Genomic DNA, 18,122 nt, shown 5'->3' on the forward strand with positions numbered 1-18,122 from the left:
TCCAGTACCCTGGGAAGAGAGTGTTTCTAATTTTCCTCTATTACAAACAATGCTGCTATTCACAACTTTTCCAAAAACTCCGCAGATTCTCTTCCCACTGCAGAGTTGGAAAGTGTCTTCCGGAAGGACTCATGTCCTTCCGAAAGCACTACCCCCGAAAAGCACTACCCCGGAAAGCACTACCAATTGCCAATCCAACCGTAGCCGCTTACGCACTCAGGCAAGGTCTATGCTACCTCCTCACCCCGCCGCAAGGGATTTTTTTTTTTCTTTCTTTCCTCTGGGAGAAAAGCAGCTGCCCCAGGTCCCAGGCTGGGGGTTAAGAAAACCGAAAACCTTGAAATCTCTAGTCCCAGAAAACGAGCCTGTGTCTTTAAGACGCATTGGTTCTCTTGGGAGTTGTAGTTTTGTCGGCCAACTGAACCGCCTTCTCGCGTCCCCTTCCTTCTCGATCCGGAGACTCACTGCCATTTCGGAAAGCGCTTCCTGCCTTCACTATATCCGCTTGCCCGCGATAGCGGGAAGCTGGTTTTTTGGAGAAGACAAGCCACGGCTGGCGGAGGAGTGAAACTACATTTCCCAGGGTGCGCGGGAAAGGGACGTGCAGCACCGCGCTAAAGAGCCCGCTGAGGCTAGTATCCGGCGGAGACAGGTACGAGGGTCCGCGAGAGTCCAGTTTCGCACACCTCAGTTCCCCTCGCCCTTTCCTGGCCCTTCCTCTCCGAGGGGCATGACTGAGGCAGAGTCAACGTGAACTCTCTTGGCGTCCACGGGCGCCCACTGGCGGTAGGGGGCGTCTGCAGGTCGTTACCCCTTTGCCTGGGTCTCTCAGGGGCAGTTCCGGGAACGCTGGGGACAGGGAGGGGATAGAGTCCCAGGGGCTTCTCACCCCACCCGCAGGTGGGGCGCTGGATGCCGGTGCTGCTGATTTTGCTTTGAGTCCGCTTCTCCTGCCTCAGTTTGGCCCGTGGTATCTCATCATTATGCACAAGTCTCAACTACAGTAGGCCCCCTTTTATCCACAGTTTGAATTCCTGAGGTTAGCTGTTTGGAAATATTAAATGAAAATTCCAGAAATAAACAATGTATGTTTTAAATTGTGAGTTCTGAGTAGCCTGATGAAATCAACCAGGACCTGCTCCCTTCTATCTGGGGCCTAAATCATCACTTTGTCTCCCTTATCCAGGTGGTATATGCTACCAGCTAGTCAGTCACTGAGTAGCCTTCTTGGTTTTCAGATCACTGTCAGGTATTGCAGTGCTTGTGTTTTAGTAATCTTTATTTGAATAATGGCCACAAAGCTCAAGAGTAGTGATGCTGGCGATTCAGGTATGCAAAGAGAAGCTGTAAAGTGCTTCCTTTGAGTGAAAAGGTGAAAGTTCTCGACTTAATAAGGAAAGAAAAAAATCATGTGCTGAGGTTGCTAAGATCTATGTAGGAACGAATCTTCTATCCGTGAAACTAAAGAAGGAAAAAGAAACTCGTGCTAGTTTTGCTGTTGCATCTCAAGCTGCAAAAGTTACAGCCACCATGCGTGCTAAGTGCTTAGCTAAGATGGAAAAGGCATTAAATTTGGGTTGAAGACATGAGCAGAAAACATGTTCTGATTGATGGCAATGTGTGGCTCAGAAAGCATTGAGCCTACATGAAGTCTTCAGCGAGGGACCCCCTGAAACGAGTGACACCAAGCCATTTATTGCAAATAAGGGGTGGTTACACAGATTCAGGAACAGGTTTGGCCTGAAAAAGATAAAAATTACTGGAAAGGCTGTATCAGCTGATGAAGAAGCTGCTGCCACGTTTCTGGCAGAATTGAAGTTGGTTAGGGACAAAGGATGCCATTCAAAGGAAGTCTTTCTAGGTATTTATATATGTATAGGAAAAAGCATAGTATATATAAGGTTCTGTACAACCCGTGGTTTCAGGCATCCACTGGGGGTCTTGGAATGTATCCCCCATGGATAAGGTGTGTGGGGGGGATACTGCACTTGCCTTTTATATAATTTACAATGTGATTTTACTCCCAATCAACTTTCTTCCACTATTTTTTTTCTCAGAGGCAAATCAGGTCCCTCCATGTACCTGTTTTTTCTCTTTAAAACTCTAAAACGCAAAGTCTCTGCCCTATCTCTTCAAAAAACATATCTGAAGAGGCCTTATTATTTTATTTTGTCCCTGTCTCCCCTTCCCTATCCCAGTTTTGGGCAGCAAGTGGTTGAGGACATTAAATAATATTTCAACTTGGCCTCAGTATTGCAAGTGGGCAGAATATTGGAATAGAGGTTCTAACTTTTCTGTACAGACGTAAGGTGTGACAGAGGGCAGAGGCTCTAGGAGAGATGTCTTGTTCCTACAGGGTGGTTAAGCACATGAACCTTAGACTGGGAAACACCTGGCCTGCCTGTACTAGCTGTGTATGACCTTGGGGAGATGAGTTCATCTCTTCAAGCTAGTTTCCTTACCTACACCATGATTGTAGTAAGATCCAACTCATAGGGAGGGCTATTGATACTACAATGCTTTTGTTGTGATGCCTGAAAAAGCACTTTCTAAGGCAGGGGTGTCCAAACTTTTTTCAACGGTTTTCACCAAGGGCCATATGCGGTAAAATACACAAACAGCCAGGCCACTCATTCGAGGTGAAGTACGTATTACCTCACCTGGTTTATTTAAGTAAACTAAATATATTTTTGGAATTTGCTGCGGGCCAATTAACAATGGATCATGGGCCGCAGTTGGCCCGCGGGCTGCAGTTTGGACATCCCTGCTCTAAGGGTTAGCTACGAGTATCAGTCCGCCTTTTGTGTTATCATAAAATATCCTTTGGATTGATTTGGCAAGGCATGCTAATCAGCCTGGCTTGATTTCCCTAGGCTTTCCCTGATTTTTTCGTCTTCAGGCATATCTTTGACCAAGAGAATATTTCAGAGCCTGATTCCCACTGGCTTCAGGTCCAAGTTAAACTCTGTCGTTTCCTTTCCCTGCTGGAGAGAACTGCCATTCATTGAGCTCCTGCTTTGTGCCACATAGTTTATGTTTTATTTCATGTTGACAACAGTCCTAGGAGGTTGGTATCATTGACTCTCATTTTCAGATTAGGAAACTGAGGCTCAGAGAGGTTAAGTAACCTATTGAAAATCACACAGGAAGAGGCAGAGATGGGTACAGAGCCTTGGGGTTGATTCCCAGCCAAGAACTGCTCCTCTGGTCCAGTCTCTAGTAGGCACAGTCCAGATAGGACTGTCTTCCTACCTCTGGCCATGACCTGTCACCTGTCTATGTCTCCCAGTCACTGTGCAGAGACCAAGACTGGGGTCAGACCTTTGGACTCTCCTTGGGGAATTTCTTTTTTGCTGTCTTTCATCACCTTTGCAGTGCCATTCTAAGACAGTTTCTGTTGGGTTGGTGGGGAGTCCTGGAGCCAAAATTGCCTCTAGTACTCCCCGTCTTGCAGGAATCGTGTTCCTGTTGCACTGAGTCATTGATTGGGAGCAGTTGGTGGGGAAGCATGGCCTCCATAAGAACCAGCTGGGGCAACTGTCAATTATACTCCCTGCCTCAGGAGGCCTGAGAGGGTTAGGGGTGCCAAAGGTCACACAGTGAGTTGGAATCCCTCGCTAACCCCTTTACTGGGAAGCTGTCTGGGCATCCTGGGCAATGCCTTTGCCCTCAGGTGCCTGGCCAAGATCTCTAGCTTAGATTTCCCCTCTGGATTTCCCTCCTGGGCTGAGCAGGGAGCAGAGCAGTTTCTGTTAATGGTGGAGGCTTTCCCTGAAAGCTTGTGGGAGCATGGTTGTTGCTAGGTGGTGGTGTCTGTCAACCTTAACCATAGGCTTGGTGGCAGCAGAGTGGCATAAGAAAAAACTTGCTGAGGTTCCTGCCTTCTCTGGCTGGTGCATGGGCTGACCACTGGATGTGCGTTCTGGTCACCTCTGGGACAGCATGCAGCTAGCTCCACCATCTCTTCTGACACTGAGCTTTGGGGGCTGGAGGGAAGATGTGGGGTGGGCTTCTTCATGGGACAGCAGCCAGGACCCTGCCACAGGTAGATTCCAGGGCACTCACTCCTGGGGACTTGTCTGCAGAGGTCTTGGGAAGGCCAGAGGCTCTGGAGTCAGATTGGTTTCCCATCTGGTAGGAGAGGATGTTGGGGGTGGGGGTGAGGAAGGGGTGAAGCTTTGTGCTCACCTTGCTCTCGCTTGCTCAGAGTGTCCTGGAGGAAGATGACTGATAGGTGGGGTGGCAGCCTCCTTCAGGTTTGGAGCCTCTGGGAGGGGAGGTCCCCGCTGAGGTCCCTGTAGTGGGCACTGTTGACTCCCTGCCCAGATCCCCTTGAGCAAGCTGCTGCATCCCTCCACACCTGCCTCCTTCTCCAGGAAATTGTCCTCACCCTCAGGAGCCAGGGAGCTTAGACCTTCCCTCCCCCTAGCTCACAGCCAATGACTGAATGATGAGGGGCTGGTGGTATAGAAAGGGCAGCCCCTTGCTTTAAGATGGGGCCCACTGTCTACCCCACATACTCCCCTTACTTCCTTTCCTGAGGAAATCACATGCACCCAGATGGAGAAATTCAAAGATATACTTATCACATGACCCAGCAATCCCACACCAGGGTATCTACCTGGAGAGATGAAGTCTTATGTTCATGCTAAACCTGCGCATGAAGGTTTATAGCAGCTCTTTCTATTCATGACTGCCAAAACCTGGAAACAGCCCAAATGTCCGTCAAAAGAGAAAGGGCTACTTATATGCACAGCCGATTTGGATGGATCTCAGAAGCATTATGTTGAGTGAAAGAAGCCAATCTCAAAAGATTGCATTCTAACTCTAGCTATGGAGAACTGATTGATGGTTGTCAGGTGAGGATGGAGGAGGGTATGACTGTAAAGGGGTAGCATGTGAGAGTATCTTTGGGTGCAGATTGTGATGGCCACAAGAATCTATATGTATGTTAAAATTCATAAAACTATACACCAAAAAATCAATTTTAGGGTATGATAATTTAAAAAAAATCATATATACCCCTATCTCTGCCTCAGGAAGCCCCTCAACTTTGGCCAGAATGGAGCAGCCCAAGGGGGTTGATTGGACGGTTATCATCCTGACATGCCAGTACAAGGACAGCGTCGAGGTCTTCCAGAGAGGTAGGGGACCCTTCCTCCCCACTCTGCCCTAATGTAGAACCCCCACCATACCCCTACAGCCCTGGGCACCAGGCAGATCTGGGTTCAAACCCAGGTTCTGCTTTTTCCTAGCCATGTAACCTTAGACACGTCATGTCATTTCATTGACACTCAGTTTTCTCATCTGTAAAATGGGAATAATTGTACTTACCTCACAGAGTTGGGTAGAGATTTAATGAGCTACTACATGAAAAGCTACTGAATGAAAGAAGATCAAATAATGATTATCAGTAGGTTTGTTTTAGATCTTTAGGATCAGGACTGGGAGGTATGGGGGGAGGGGGCAGATCTTAGCTCTGTTCTGGTTACAGAGCTGGAAATGCGGCAGAAGCGAGAGCAGATCCCTGCTGGGACGCTGTTACTGGCTGTGGAGGACCCTGAGACTCGTGTGGGCAGTGGAGGAGCCACTCTCAATGCCCTTCTGGTGGCTGCTGAACACCTGAGTGCCCAGGCGGGCTTCACTGTGAGTGCTCATGCCTGAGTCGAGTTGTTCTGGGATCTCTCCCTGGACAAGAGGATGCCATCCTCGGGTGCCTTCTGCCCAGGCCTCTGTCAACAGGGCTCTTCCACTCTTGACAGGTGATCACAGCTGACGTCCTACACTCGGCCTGGATCCTTGTCCTGCACATGGTTAGTAGAATGCCAGGCAGGGTGCCATGCAGAAGGCTGGAACCATCGGTCTTCAGGGTTGGACGGGACTTGAAGGATGTTGTACCTTTGTGTGTGTGCAAGGCTCGTTGTGCAAATCCAGAAAAATCAGAATCAGACTCGATCTAAGGGTCCAAAAATAGGGAACTGGCTAAATATAAAGAGCATCTCCTCCTGGTGGGATAGTAGCGTGAATAAAAGGTCCATCTAGCTCTCTGCCTTGACTGGAAAGAGACTTACTACCTCCGTTACCTTGGGCAAGTCACTTGATTCTTTCTAGGCCGCAGTTTCCATATCTGTAAAATGAGGATGGCAACAGTTCCTGCTTCAGGTGGATATGCTGAGATGATCTATTCAATACTTAAAGCAGGGTCTGGCTTTGTATAGTTTCCAATCTTATTTCCCCAGTTTTATGTGTGTGTGCGTGTGGTCTCTACCTTTTCAGAATCTCATTTTGTAAAATAAAATAAAGACTATGTGAATACAAGTCTAAAAGGATATACCTCAAAATGAAGGCAATGGTTATTATTCCTGAGGGACTGTTTTTCTTTTTGCATATCTACATTTTCCAACTTTTTGCCATAATCACATAATTGAAAAAATTTTATGAGAAAACCTTAAAAAATCCTCTAGCTTTATGGCTTTCTGTCCTTGCACGCCAATTGGCTGTCCCCAGGCTTTTTGCCCCAAGGGCTTTTTGTCCTGTCCTTGCTTCCACCCCAGGGCCGAGATTTCCCCTTCGATGACTGTGGCCGGGCCTTCACCTGCCTTCCCGTGGAGAACCCCCAAGCCCCCGTGGAGGCCATGGTCTGCAACCTGGACTGCTTGCTGGACATCATGAGCTACCGGGTGAGGCTGGCGGTTGCCATGGGCATTTGTCCCTCTCTCACTGCACCATCAGCTGTAGTCTGTGCTGGCTCTGACAGCAGATACCAGGAAGAATGGCTTGGGGGTTCTCAGAGTTAATTAGAGCTTCAGGAAATTAGTGTTGGCCACACTGGGGGGAGGTGTGGCCCTGGGAGATTGGCAGGCGGGGTCTGGGGAGGCCCCTGTTACCTGGGCAGCCAGAATCTCTGGGAGCACGGGGACAGGCAGAGACTGGGCTGTGTGGGAACAGAGGAAGGGCTGGGTCAGGCTACCAGCTCCATTCTCCCTCCTGCAGCTAGGCCCAGGTTCCCCACCAGGTGTGTGGGTCTGTAGCACCGACATGCTGCTGACTGTTCCTCCCGACCCAGGTGAGCCTGAGAAGGTTTGGGACTGCCTTCTGTTTTCATAGCCAGAGGTGGGCTCTGCCTTTCCTCACCCACCACCTCTGAGCGTGGCCCGCTGCCCTATTCAGGAGGGAAGCTATAGGACATGGAGGATGAAGTCCAGACTCCAGGATAGGGCTTCCCTTGCTGGGCCTCAGTCTGCCAGTCTATAGAATGGACGGCTGTGGAAGAACTTTGGGAGGAGAGGCATTGTCATTATCTCAGAGGAATATCCATTTGGCTTGGAAACCATATTTCCCTTTTAGAGGTGCCTTGAGCTCCTGCTTTACCTGGCTGGGGACTCCCTGTCTTGGATTGGGGCCCTCAGGGAGCCTCCTAACTGTCCCACCCACAGGGATCAGCTGGGATGGCTTCCAGGGAGCCAGAGTGATTGCCTTTCCAGGGAGCATGGCCTACGCCCGGCACCATGGTGTCTACCTCACCGACTCCCAGGTAGGGCCCCTGGGGCGGTGGCACGGGCAGTTGAGCCAGCCTGGGATGGCATCCTGGTCCTGACTCGGGGCAGCCTCTGGTCCTGGACTTTCTGGCATGGCCTGAATTCAGAGGAGTTTCCCCCATGGCAACAGCGCTTTTGCTCACTCAGTCTTTTGCCAAACTTGAATTGCACATGGACCCTGTGCCAGCCTCTGTGCTGGGACTGGGGCTGTGAAGACCTTCAAAGCCCGCCCTCTACTGTCGGATGTGGGACAGTGCTTCCCGGGAGCATGCTGGTACCTGTCAGACATGCATCCTAGGTTTTCATTTGGAGAACCTCCTTGCTGTTTTACCCCGCTTCCTGATTCTTCCTTGCTCCCTCCCCTAACTCTGTTTTCTCCCCATACACAGGGCTTTGTTTTGGATATTTACTACCAGGGCACCGAGGCAGAGATACAACAGTGTGCCAGGCCTGATGGGCGGGTACCACTGGTATGGCTGTGGCATGGTTGGGGGGCTTTGGGGACCTCATGGGAAAAGAGGGAGGGTTTGCCCTTTGCCTAGGGCAGAGCCCCACTCCTTCTAGAAGATTTTGGGGCAGGACAGGACCAGAATCTGAGGTGGTCTGGAACTGGCATTCAGAAGAGCAGGTGTGCCAGAATCTGAGGAAGGGGTGTTGCCCTGAACCAGACAGGCTGGAACCAAAATGTGAGCAAGTTGAGAATGCAGTTGGGAGGAAGTCTAGTACCCAACTCGGGGGATCCTTCTAGAATGAAGGGCAAGGATAGGAGTGGTGGGTAAGGGTCTGGGTCCATACCATGGGGATGGGGAACTAGGTTTGAAAGGAGGCCTGAAAATTGAGGTGTGTCCCAGAAGGTGCCTGTTGAAGGGTCCCCTGGTGGGAGTTGCCCCCAGTAAGCCTGGAGTCTGGGTGCTGGAGTGGCCCAGAACATGAAGGACCTGCCTGGTAGGGCAGCCAGCCTTTGTCGGCCCATGTGCATGTGTCCTCTCCAACTCAGACCCCAAGCCTGGCTGCAGGGTCCCCCCACATGACCCTCATGAGGGCTCCTTCAGGTCTCCGGGGTTGCCTTCTTCTCTGTGGAGACTGCTGAGCACCTCCTGGCCACCCATGTGAGCCCGCCCCTGGACGCCTGTACCTACATGGGCTTGGATTCTGGAGCCCGGCCTGTCCAGGTGACTCGGCGTGGGAGCTGGGAGGTCTTGGCCTGAGGGAGAGACCCTGACACTGGTGACCGGGCTGTGTGACTTCAGGCTAGCCCCTTCCCCTCTCTGGGTCAGCATCTCCGGGGATGGGACTGCCCTAGTTTGGCCTAGGAACCCCCCAATAGCTGTGCTTCCTACCCTTGCTCCAGCTGTCTCTATTTTTCGACATCCTGCTGTGCATGGCCAGGAACGTGAGCAGGGAGGACTACTTGGTGGGGCGCCCCCCAGAAGTGGGGCAAGGTGACGCGGACGTCGCGGGTTATCTTCAGGGCGCCCGGGCCCAGCTGTGGAGGGAGCTTCATGACCAGCCCCTCACCATGGGTGGGTACTGCCTCTTGGCTCTCTGGAGTGGGGAGACCATGGGGGGTGAGGACCCCCAGAATGAGGCTGCTGCCTGCCTGGCCCCCAGGCTCCTGGATCAGACAGGCCTAGTGCATCTACCAGACAATTATTACTCTTTCCCAGCTCAGGGCCTTGCTTTCCCTTCCCTCCAAATAACTCTTCCTTATTTCCTTTTGTCTCATTCCTGGGCTCCACTTTGAGTCTTTCCACTTTCTAGCTGTGTTGCTTTGGGCAGGTTGCTGAGCCTCTCTGGATCTCAGCTTTCCCATTGGCACAGTGGGCTCATTGCCATGCTTGGCCTCTCACGGCCTGATGAAGATGTGTCCTCTGGCGGGAGGCCTGGCCTGGCATCAGAGCTGCAGTAGGCATTGGGTTTGGGTCGGTGCTTGTGTCTTTACAGCATATGTCCCCGACGGCAGCTACAGCTACATGACCAGTTCGGCCAGTGAATTTCTGCACAGCCTCACGTTCCCTGGGGCTCCTGGGGCCCAGGTTGTGCATTCCCAGGTGGAGGTAAGACATTCCTGGAGGTAAGGCCAGCAGAGGAGCCTGCTGGGTGGGTGCCTGAGGACAGGTGGGATAGGGGCTCCTGGGAAGGGGAGGAACAGCCCATGCTTGGAACAGATTGCCTCTGAGTGTAGGTGTTATTATCCCCATTTCACACATGAGGCTCTGGAGGCTCAGAGAAGTTAAGTAACTCACCTAAGGCCATAGAGGCAGTAAGTGGCCAAGTCAGGGTTCTGCATCCAGATCCGCTGGATTGAGAAGCTAGAGAAGAACAACCCCCCCCATCCTTTCCTTGGGGTCTGCTTGGGGAGACAGACACATTTGAGGTGATGGGCCTGGATCAGTGCCATGGTGCTGAGGAAGGGGGCAAATAGAGTTCAGAGGTGGCCCTCGGGGAGTGGGGTTGGGGTACCTAGACTGGTAGGAGAGGTTTTCTGGGGGAGCTGTCCTCTGGTGGGACCTCCGTTACTGAGTTCTGATTTGCTTTGGAGGAAAATGCAAGGAGAGTGTACCCTGGGGGAGCAGCATGAACAGGGCCGGATGGGAGTCAGCGTGAGGCTGGGGCCAGGGCAGGTGCAGAGAGAGAACTGGCTGGTGATGGGCACGGGCGGGGCTCGGCTGTGGAGGAGGATCAGGACGCCCCGACCTGGCCCTCACCACCTTCTCCCTGGCTTCGTAGGAGCCACAGCTCCTGGGCGCTGGGAGCTCTGTGGTCAGCTGCCTGCTGCAGGGCCCTGTCCGGCTGGATTCCGGGAGTGTGCTACAGCACTGTCACCTTCAGGTGAGGCTGACGGACGAGCAGGGGAAGGGAGGCCAGGTTTGCAGGGCCAGGTCCTGTGTGTGTGGTTGGGAGGTGCCTGGGGCTATGCTGCCCACTCGGAATGCCTCGCCTCTTCCCTGCCAGGGGCCCATTCACATCGGTCCTGGCTGCTTCGTGAGTGGCCTGGACATAGCCCAGTCGAAGGCACTACACGGCTTGGAGCTGCATGACGTCGTCCTTCAGGGACACCATGTGCGGCTGCACGGCACCCCTATCCATGCCTTCACCCTTGTTGGCCGTCTGGACAGCTGGGAAGTAGGTGCCTGCCCTGCCTTCCTTCATCCCCACCTTCAGGCTTTGGGGACCCAGGGGCCTCAGCCCAGATCTCACTCCACTGCAGGACTCTGGGAGCGTTGGACAGAGGGATAGGCTGTGAGGCCAATAGAGTCTCATTATCCCTTTACCTGCCTCCTTATCTGCCCTGATGGGCAGGCTGGGTGGGGATTTTTATCACCATTTTACAGGCCAGAGACTGAGGTTTAGAGAGGGAGGTGACTTGCCTTGGGCTGCAGAGCCTGTTATGGGAGACTGAGCCTACAATGGGGATTCTGTGTCAAGTTGCAGGCACTTGGGCAGGGGCGCTGCGCTCTAGGGCTTGACGGAGTGTTTCAGAAGTTGCTCGCATATGTGCAAATCTCTCTTTCTGTCTGTTCTTGAGCAGCTCATGGCCCTCTGGCCTTAGTATCCCTAACCGATTCCTGTGGCTCCTGCACCCTGACTGCTTCCTTCTCTTCTCCCAGAGACAGGGTACTGGAACGTATCTCAACATGTCCTGGAGTGAATTCTTCCAGAAGACAGGTATTCGGTAAGGTGGATGGCTGCGATGGGCCTCGGCAGCCAGGGCAGCCGATTCTTTGACGCTGCCCTGGAGCAGCACCTGCCCTCCCAGCAACTCACAGGGCCTGGGGTAGTTAGGGCAGCCTGATCTCCCCAGCACCTTGCCCCTGGGCAACTCCTAATCCCTGGCTGTGCTCAGGCTTTGGGAGTTTTGTTCAGAGGCCTGGGAAAGGAGGCAGGGCAGTTCACCTCTTTTCCCTGAGTTGCCTGCTTGTGTTGCTCTGGAAGAGTTAGTCCTGCCCCTGTGAATTAGCCAGCCCTCAGCTGACAGGTGGTCAGGGGTTGGTGAGGAAGCGGGAACCCTTACTTCTCTCCCTCTGATGTGCTTTCTCCCCACATCAGAAACTGGGACCTGTGGGATCCAGACACACCTCCCGCAGAGCGTTGCCTTCTCAGTGCCCGCCTCTTTCCTATGCTTCACCCCTCGAGGGCGCTGGGGCCCCAGGACATGCTGTGGATGCTAGACCCCCAGGAGGAGGCGGGTGAGGCTCTGTGGGCCTGGCGGGCCTCTTGGCGTCTGTCCTGGGAGCAGCTACAGCCGTGTCTGGACCGGGCTGCCACACTGGCATCCCGCCGGGACCTATTCTTCCGCCAGGCCCTGCATAAGGCTCGGCGCGTGCTGGAGGCCCAGCAGGACCTCAGCCTGCGCCCACTGATCTGGGCCGCTGTCCGTGAGGGCTGTCCCGGGCCCCTGCTGGCCACGCTGGACCAGGGTGAGTGTGCTGGCAGCCACGCTGGGAAGCCAGACCGAGTCACCTGCCTTACCTACCCTCTAGGTTGATGACCTGGGTACTTGTCAGTAAGGGAGTTTGGTGAGAGGCTGAGGCCTGGGGCTGAGTCTCTGGGTCCTAGGAGCATCTGCAAACCCTACATGTTCTGTACTGGGTACCAAGACATATGCGAAGAGCCCCAGAGCCCCAGGGGGATGTGGCTGGCTCTACCTGGGGGCTCAGACAGCACCTCATTAATGGTCCCAGTAACTGTAACAAATGATCCCCATTTAACTTTTCACCTACAGCCACATAGCTGGTTTGGGTTGAGGCTGAGACTGAACCCAAGTGGTTTGACCCCCCGAGTTTGGGCTGCTAGCCACTCTAGGCATTCTGGATGGAGGGTGCGAAGGCACACCTGGTCTGGGGCTGGGGCTGGCAGGATGAAAAGAACTTTGCCAAGCAGAAGAGTGGGGCGTGCGTTCATAGGCAAGGATACATCTTGGGCAAAAGTGAAGAAGTGTGCGGGATCTGGAGTGTTTGGGGACTGTTGAATATTCTCTGGGGCAGATGGCATTGGGGGTCCCCTCCCCAGCCATCCCTGACTCTGGGTCCCTCAGTTGCAGCTGGCACAGGAGACCCTGGTGTGGCAGCCCGGGCACTGGCCTGTGTGGCAGATGTACTGGGCTGCTGGGCAGAGGGCCGAGGCGGTTTGCGGAGTGGGCCAGCTGCCAACCCTGAGTGGCTGCGGCCCTTCTCATACCTGGAGAGTGGAGACTTGGCGCGAGGTGTGGAGGCGCTTGCCCAGGAGCGGGACAAGTGGCTAAGCAGGTGGGCACCAATGATGTCAGAACCCTTGGGAAAGCCCTTGGCCATCCTTGAAGGTGGAAACCCAGAGAGGTGGGGTGGGGTGCCCTTGGGTCACCCAGGGCAGTCAGGTCCCCAAACCCAGGCAGTCCACCCTCAGCTTGGGGCTCTATGCCACCATCTGTCTCTTCCCTCTTGACAGGCCAGCCTTGCTAGTGCGAGCTGCCCGCCACTACGAGGGGGCTGGGCAGATCCTGGTCCGCCAGGCTGTGATGTCAGCCCAGCACTTTGTCTCCACGGAGCCAGTGGAGCTTCCAGCACCTGGGCAGTGGGTGGTGGCTGAGTGCCCGGCTCGCGTGGATTTTTCTGGTGAGCTCCTTGTGGGGGGTGGGGGTGAGGGTGCTACCCCTGAACTAGGTTGGCAACCCCTGTGACCAGCTTGGTCTTGCTTGTTCAACTGCTGCAGGGGGCTGGAGCGACACGCCACCCCTTGCCTATGAGCTTGGTGGGGCAGTGGTGGGCTTGGCTGTGCGAGTGGATGGCCGCCGGCCCATTGGGGCCCGGGCACGCCGCATCTGGGAGCCTGGTCTGTGGCTGGCGGCGGGGCCCCGGCAGGACGAGATGGCCATGAAGATAGTGTGCCAGAGCATGGACGATCTGCAGGACTACTGCCAGCCGCATGCACCAGGTCAGGGCATCCAGGACACCTGCCGGCGGGGATGGCACACACCGGCTGGGGGGTGGGGGCAGAACCCTGGGGACCCTGCTGGCCATGGGAGCCTAGCCTGAAGGCAAGTCTTTCTGTTTGAGGACCCCTCAAGTCACCCTGTCCAGGTGCAGGAGGTAGAGCTGGCACATATGCTCATGTTGGGGAGCTGCGTCCTTTCTGTGGCTTGTGATGGGGCCTGTACTACTGCTGGGCTGTTGTCCCCCACATGAGCCCCATGGTGGGCTGGGAAATAGTGGAGGTGGGCTGGTATGTCTGCTTCTGCCCTCGGGGACCAAGTTACTTGCCTATGCCGGTCCCTCTGCAGGGGCCCTACTGAAGGCGGCCTTCATTTGTGCGGGGATCGTGAGTGTCCACTCCAAGCTCCCACTGAGTGAGCAGCTGCTGCGCACCTTTGGCTGTGGCTTTGAGCTGCACACCTGGTCCGAGCTGCCCCATGGCTCTGGCCTTGGTGAGTGGGCTGTGTTCCCCTGCTGCCAATCACTCCACCCTATCCCTCCAGCCTCACCTTTGATCTTTCTCCCCACCTCTGCCCAGCAAAGGGAGTAGGTGGGGCAGGACTAGGCCGGGAAGAGCCGTTTCATGCCTGGCGCCCTCCTCCCTGCTCTCAGGCACCAGCAGCATCCTGGCGGGCACTGCCCTGGCTGCCTTGCAGCGGGCTGCAGGCCGCATGATGGACACGGAGGCCTTGATCCACGCAGTGCTGCACCTGGAGCAGGTGCTCACCACAGGTCTGGGACTGCCCCTGGAGGGAGGGGGGTCACTGGCACTTCCCCAAGGGCCTCTGGGGGCTCCCCCAGGCTTGCAGACAGCCCCGTACTGTACTGCTCCTGCACAAGGTTAGGGCTTCCTTCTTATCACTGATCTTCTCTGGTGGTTTTCAACTTGATATGTTTCTACCTCGAAGGAGCTGATGTCAGGAGCACCTAGTAAGCGTCAGATTCTGTACTACATCTTTCATGTGTTAGGTGTATGTTTATTCTTCATGACTTTGTTGCCATCCAGGGCTGTCCCTCAGGGCGGGGCTGGGCAGAACTGGGGACAAGAACTTCAGCTTGTCCATCCAACCAACTTGCCCCTCCCTTGGCTTACGGTCATTTGTCCCACTTCCCCCCATCCCATACCGGTCATCCGGAGGGCGTGGAATGTTACTAGCACCGGGCTGCTCTCTCCTCTCACCACTGTGGCCCCTTGGAATGCATGCACAATGGGGAGCAGTCAAGTTTGTCTGGCCTGATCCTAGGGTGCTCTGCTCATCCCAGGATGTCAGGCCTCATGCCTATAATGACTCTGGGAAGGAAACTGTCACAAAGATGTGTAGAGGCCAATTATGCTATCTTTTCTGGTCACTTTGCAGCCTAGCCTCCTTTCATTGTAATGACTCACATCCCATAACAGGTAGTCATTAGCAGGAGAGGCAGATGGAGAGCCCTTTTCAGTTTTCCTCTGAGGTGTACCATTCAAATCCTTCATTTGGTCCATTGACTAGAGTATCCACTGTGTTGGGCCCTAGGGATAAAATAAGCAAAAACAGGGCCCTTGCCCTCAAAAGTCATATGGTCTATCAGAGACAGACATTCATCAGTAGCCTCAAGTGAGTGGTTAGAAGCTGCACTAGGTGCTCTGAAAGAGAGGGGCACAATTAAGGAGTTTTTGACATTTGGGGCCCGACACTAACCACGTTTCGGCTGTAAAGTTCCTGATGCCTCCTGCCATTTGCGTTTTATTAAAAAAAAATTTTAATTGTGGAATATTGGGGAACAGTGTGTTTTTCCAGGACCCATCGGCTCCAGGTCATTTTCAATCTAGTTGTGGAAGGCGCAGCTCACTGACCCATGCGTGATTGAACTGGCGACCTTGGTGTTAAGAGCTCGCGCTCTAACCACTGAGCAAACCAGCTGCCCGGCCACTTGCATTTTATACTTTAAATCCTTGTAGGCTCTTCCCCAAATATCAAGGGCCTATCCTCGGACCATTTCAAGTTTTGTCATTTTTAGAGCTGCAACAGGAAAAGAGATCCATACCTTTCATTACTAAAGCAAGATGTGAACAGGCTCTTTCAAGTTTGATAAGGGATACTGAATGTTTATTTCCAACATCAGCACCTTTTGTCAGAAGACAGGGTGCAGGGGAGTTAGGCTGCAGGAAAAGTCATATCATCTCTTCTTGGGGGAGAGGTTAGTGCAGGGTCATACCCTTCGATGTGGTTTACCCCAATTCCAACTACACATCAGGTCTGCAACAAAAGTTGGGCCTTGTGCATTCCAAGCTTGGCTCTAGAATGAAACCCTTTCCCTTGCTAGGCTCATCCGACTCCCAGGGTTGGGGGCAGAAGCTGCACAGCTCACTTGGCCCAGATGGAGTTGGGGGAAGCCCTCTTCCCAGGGGTACAGGACTGGGAGCCTGGGCTGGGGAGGGAAGTTGGGCCAGATAGGCTCTAACAGTGACGGACGCTGGGCTCCCAGGAGGTGGCTGGCAGGACCAAGTGGGTGGTCTCATGCCTGGCATCAAGGTGGGGCGCTCCCGGGCTCAGCTGCCACTGAAGGTGGAGGTGGAAGAGATCATGGTACCTGAGGGCTTTGTCCAGACACTCAATGACCACCTGCTTCTGGTGTACACTGGCAAGACCCGCCTGGCTCGCAATCTGCTGCAGGTGAGCCCCAGCCCGGCAGGGAAGGCGGCACTAGGCCCAGCTGGGCCTGGTTCTCACTGCACCCCTCCGGCCCCGTCTGCAGGATGTACTGAGGAGCTGGTATGCCCGGCTGCCTGCTGTCGTGCAGAATGCCCACAGCCTGCTGAAGCACACCGACGCCTGTGCAGAGGCTTTCCGCCAAGGTGAGGCGCTGCTTCCCCACGGGTAGGGCACCAGGAGTCAGTGCCTTGTTGCCCGCAGTTCTGAGCCAGGGGCCTTTGCAGACTTGGCACAGGCTGCAGGTATTAGGCCCCCGGGGACAGAAGCCTACTGTCTTGCGCAGGGTCTCAGACTTAGGTGAGAGCCGTTATCTCAGGATAATGCATCATGGGAAGGTCTCCAGCCCCACCTACCAGGAAGCAGATGGGGAGGAGGCTTAGCCTCATAGCTGAGTGCCAGGGAGTCAGGGCTGAGCAGGGTTCCAAGTGAGTGGTTACACAGCTCATTTTCACTGAACACGGTGCCAGCTGCTCTGTGTACATCAGCCCTCAAACAACCCTGTGAGGTGGGCTTCATCACTCCTGTTTCCAGCCACTGGTTAAGCAGCGCCTCTTGGCACTTGATTCAGTCCACACATGGGCACTGAGTGAATGTCCTGGCTCAGGCACACCGCTCCCTTCTGCCCCCACCCCAGGAAGCCTGCCGCTGCTGGGCCAGTGCCTGACCGTGTACTGGAAGCAGAAGAAGCTCATGGCTCCTGGCTGTGAGCCCCTGGCTGTGCGGCGTATGATGGATGTCCTGGCCCCCCACGTGCACGGCCAGAGCCTGGCCGGGGCAGGCGGAGGGGGCTTTCTCTATGTGCTGACCAAGAAGCCGCGGCAGAAGGAGGCTGTGGAGGCCGTGCTGGCCAAGACTGAGGTAGCTGATGGTGTTGGGCACAGTAGTTGGTGGGGGAGCGTTTGCTGTGACCCACGGGCTAACCAGGGGCTACTATCGCAAGTCCCCTTGGCCCTGCACCCTCAGTCCAGCCTCCAGAAGGCCTGACATTTGCTGAGCCCTCTAAACACCTCCTGCCCTGTGCTCGCAGGGCCTCGGGAACTACAGCGTCCACCTGGTAGAAGTGGATACTCAGGGCCTGAGCCTGCGCCTGCTGGGGAGTGGGACCTCAACCTGATGCCCTTTCCCACGAAGCTCGTCCCTCCGCAAGAGGAGACCTGGAGCTACAGCAGCCCTGTCCGTTGGGAGCACTTAGCCTCCAGCTCCCCACCCACCTCTTTGTGAATCTGTTCCCAGAAGCAGCTGGCCTGAGCTTGAGCCCAGCCCTTTTGGGAGCTTGGTGAAGCAGAGACCATGCTTGGGAATGGGACTCTGACCTCTTGGTTGACTGTGGCTCAGGCTTGGCGTCTGCTCCATCTAGATATAGGAAGGTCCTAAGCTCCGTGACCCTTGTGGCCTTTACAAATCCCATGGCCCCGTTTGGGCCATAACCTTCTCATGCTCCACGAGCGGCCCGGAAGAAGGTGATGACAACCAGCCTTAGTGGGTGGCTGGGGTCCCTGAAGAGGCCCTTTGAGGCATTTCCCGTGTCCTTCCTTAGAGGCCAGGATTTTGCCTGAGTAGAAACTTCATGCTAATACTCCCTTCAGGCTGACTTGTTGGGGGAGTGGGAGCAGGGTGGGGGTCCACCTCTCCGTCTATGGCAGTGAGCCAGTGTGGTCCTGCAGCAAGTCATTGCCCACCCAGGCCTTAACTGGTAACACTGATTTGTGCCACATGACCTGTGTGCCTGTGAGCAGTGGGTTCCCAGGACTGCGACCTTTTTGGAATAAAATCACTTTGCCCTTCAAGGTTGTCCTCATAAAACTCTCTTGTTCCTGCTGGCAGCAATTCCCACTTCCCCTGGCACTGTGGCCAACTGCCCTGGGGATGATCCAGCCTCTGGTGCTGAGGGCCGGGGGGGAGGGGGGGATGAGGACTCAGGATCGAATAAGGGGCTGTCT

General features: G+C 54.6%; 1 protein-coding gene across 4 annotated transcripts; it reads left to right on the forward strand.

Annotated features, from left to right (window-relative positions):
* The first annotated feature begins 425 nt into the window (after positions 1–425).
* On the forward strand, positions 426–17,969 carry FCSK (fucose kinase). Of its 4 annotated transcripts, none has more exons than XM_019710208.2 (24): positions 426–652; positions 5,040–5,144; positions 5,495–5,646; positions 5,763–5,813; positions 6,555–6,680; positions 6,994–7,066; positions 7,437–7,534; positions 7,928–8,008; positions 8,591–8,710; positions 8,890–9,061; positions 9,483–9,595; positions 10,269–10,370; positions 10,494–10,664; positions 11,150–11,214; positions 11,589–11,959; positions 12,577–12,787; positions 12,966–13,132; positions 13,230–13,451; positions 13,798–13,941; positions 14,102–14,221; positions 15,956–16,143; positions 16,226–16,325; positions 16,817–17,040; positions 17,210–17,969. In XM_019710208.2, the coding sequence occupies exons 2-24, from the start codon at positions 5,063–5,065 to the stop codon at positions 17,294–17,296; spliced, it is 3,240 nt and encodes a 1,079-aa protein (XP_019565767.2). In that variant the 5' UTR covers positions 426–652; positions 5,040–5,062; the 3' UTR covers positions 17,297–17,969. The 4 variants fall into 4 exon arrangements, 3 of the variants coding, with proteins under 3 accessions (XP_019565767.2, XP_019565776.2, XP_074170694.1); XM_019710217.2 differs by having other exon boundaries at positions 635–786; XR_002135717.2 differs by lacking the exons at positions 16,817–17,040; positions 17,210–17,969 and having other exon boundaries at positions 515–652; positions 16,003–16,143.
* Positions 17,970–18,122: the final 153 nt, after the last annotated feature.

The sequence above is a fragment of the Rhinolophus sinicus genome, linkage group LG11 (genome assembly GCF_036562045.2).
Source record: "Rhinolophus sinicus isolate RSC01 linkage group LG11, ASM3656204v1, whole genome shotgun sequence".
Lineage (NCBI taxonomy): Eukaryota > Metazoa > Chordata > Mammalia > Chiroptera > Rhinolophidae > Rhinolophus > Rhinolophus sinicus.

Excerpts from the sequence above, each read along its gene's own strand:
- FCSK (XM_019710208.2), top strand. The coding sequence starts at position 5,063 with ATGGAGCAGCCCAAGGGGGTTGATTGGACGGTTATCATCCTGACATGC. Across the intron at positions 10,371-10,493 it reads TACAGCACTGTCACCTTCAG|GGGCCCATTCACATCGGTCC; the intron begins GTGAGGCTGACG and ends CTTCCCTGCCAG. Across the intron at positions 14,222-15,955 it reads GGAGCAGGTGCTCACCACAG|GAGGTGGCTGGCAGGACCAA; the intron begins GTCTGGGACTGC and ends CTGGGCTCCCAG.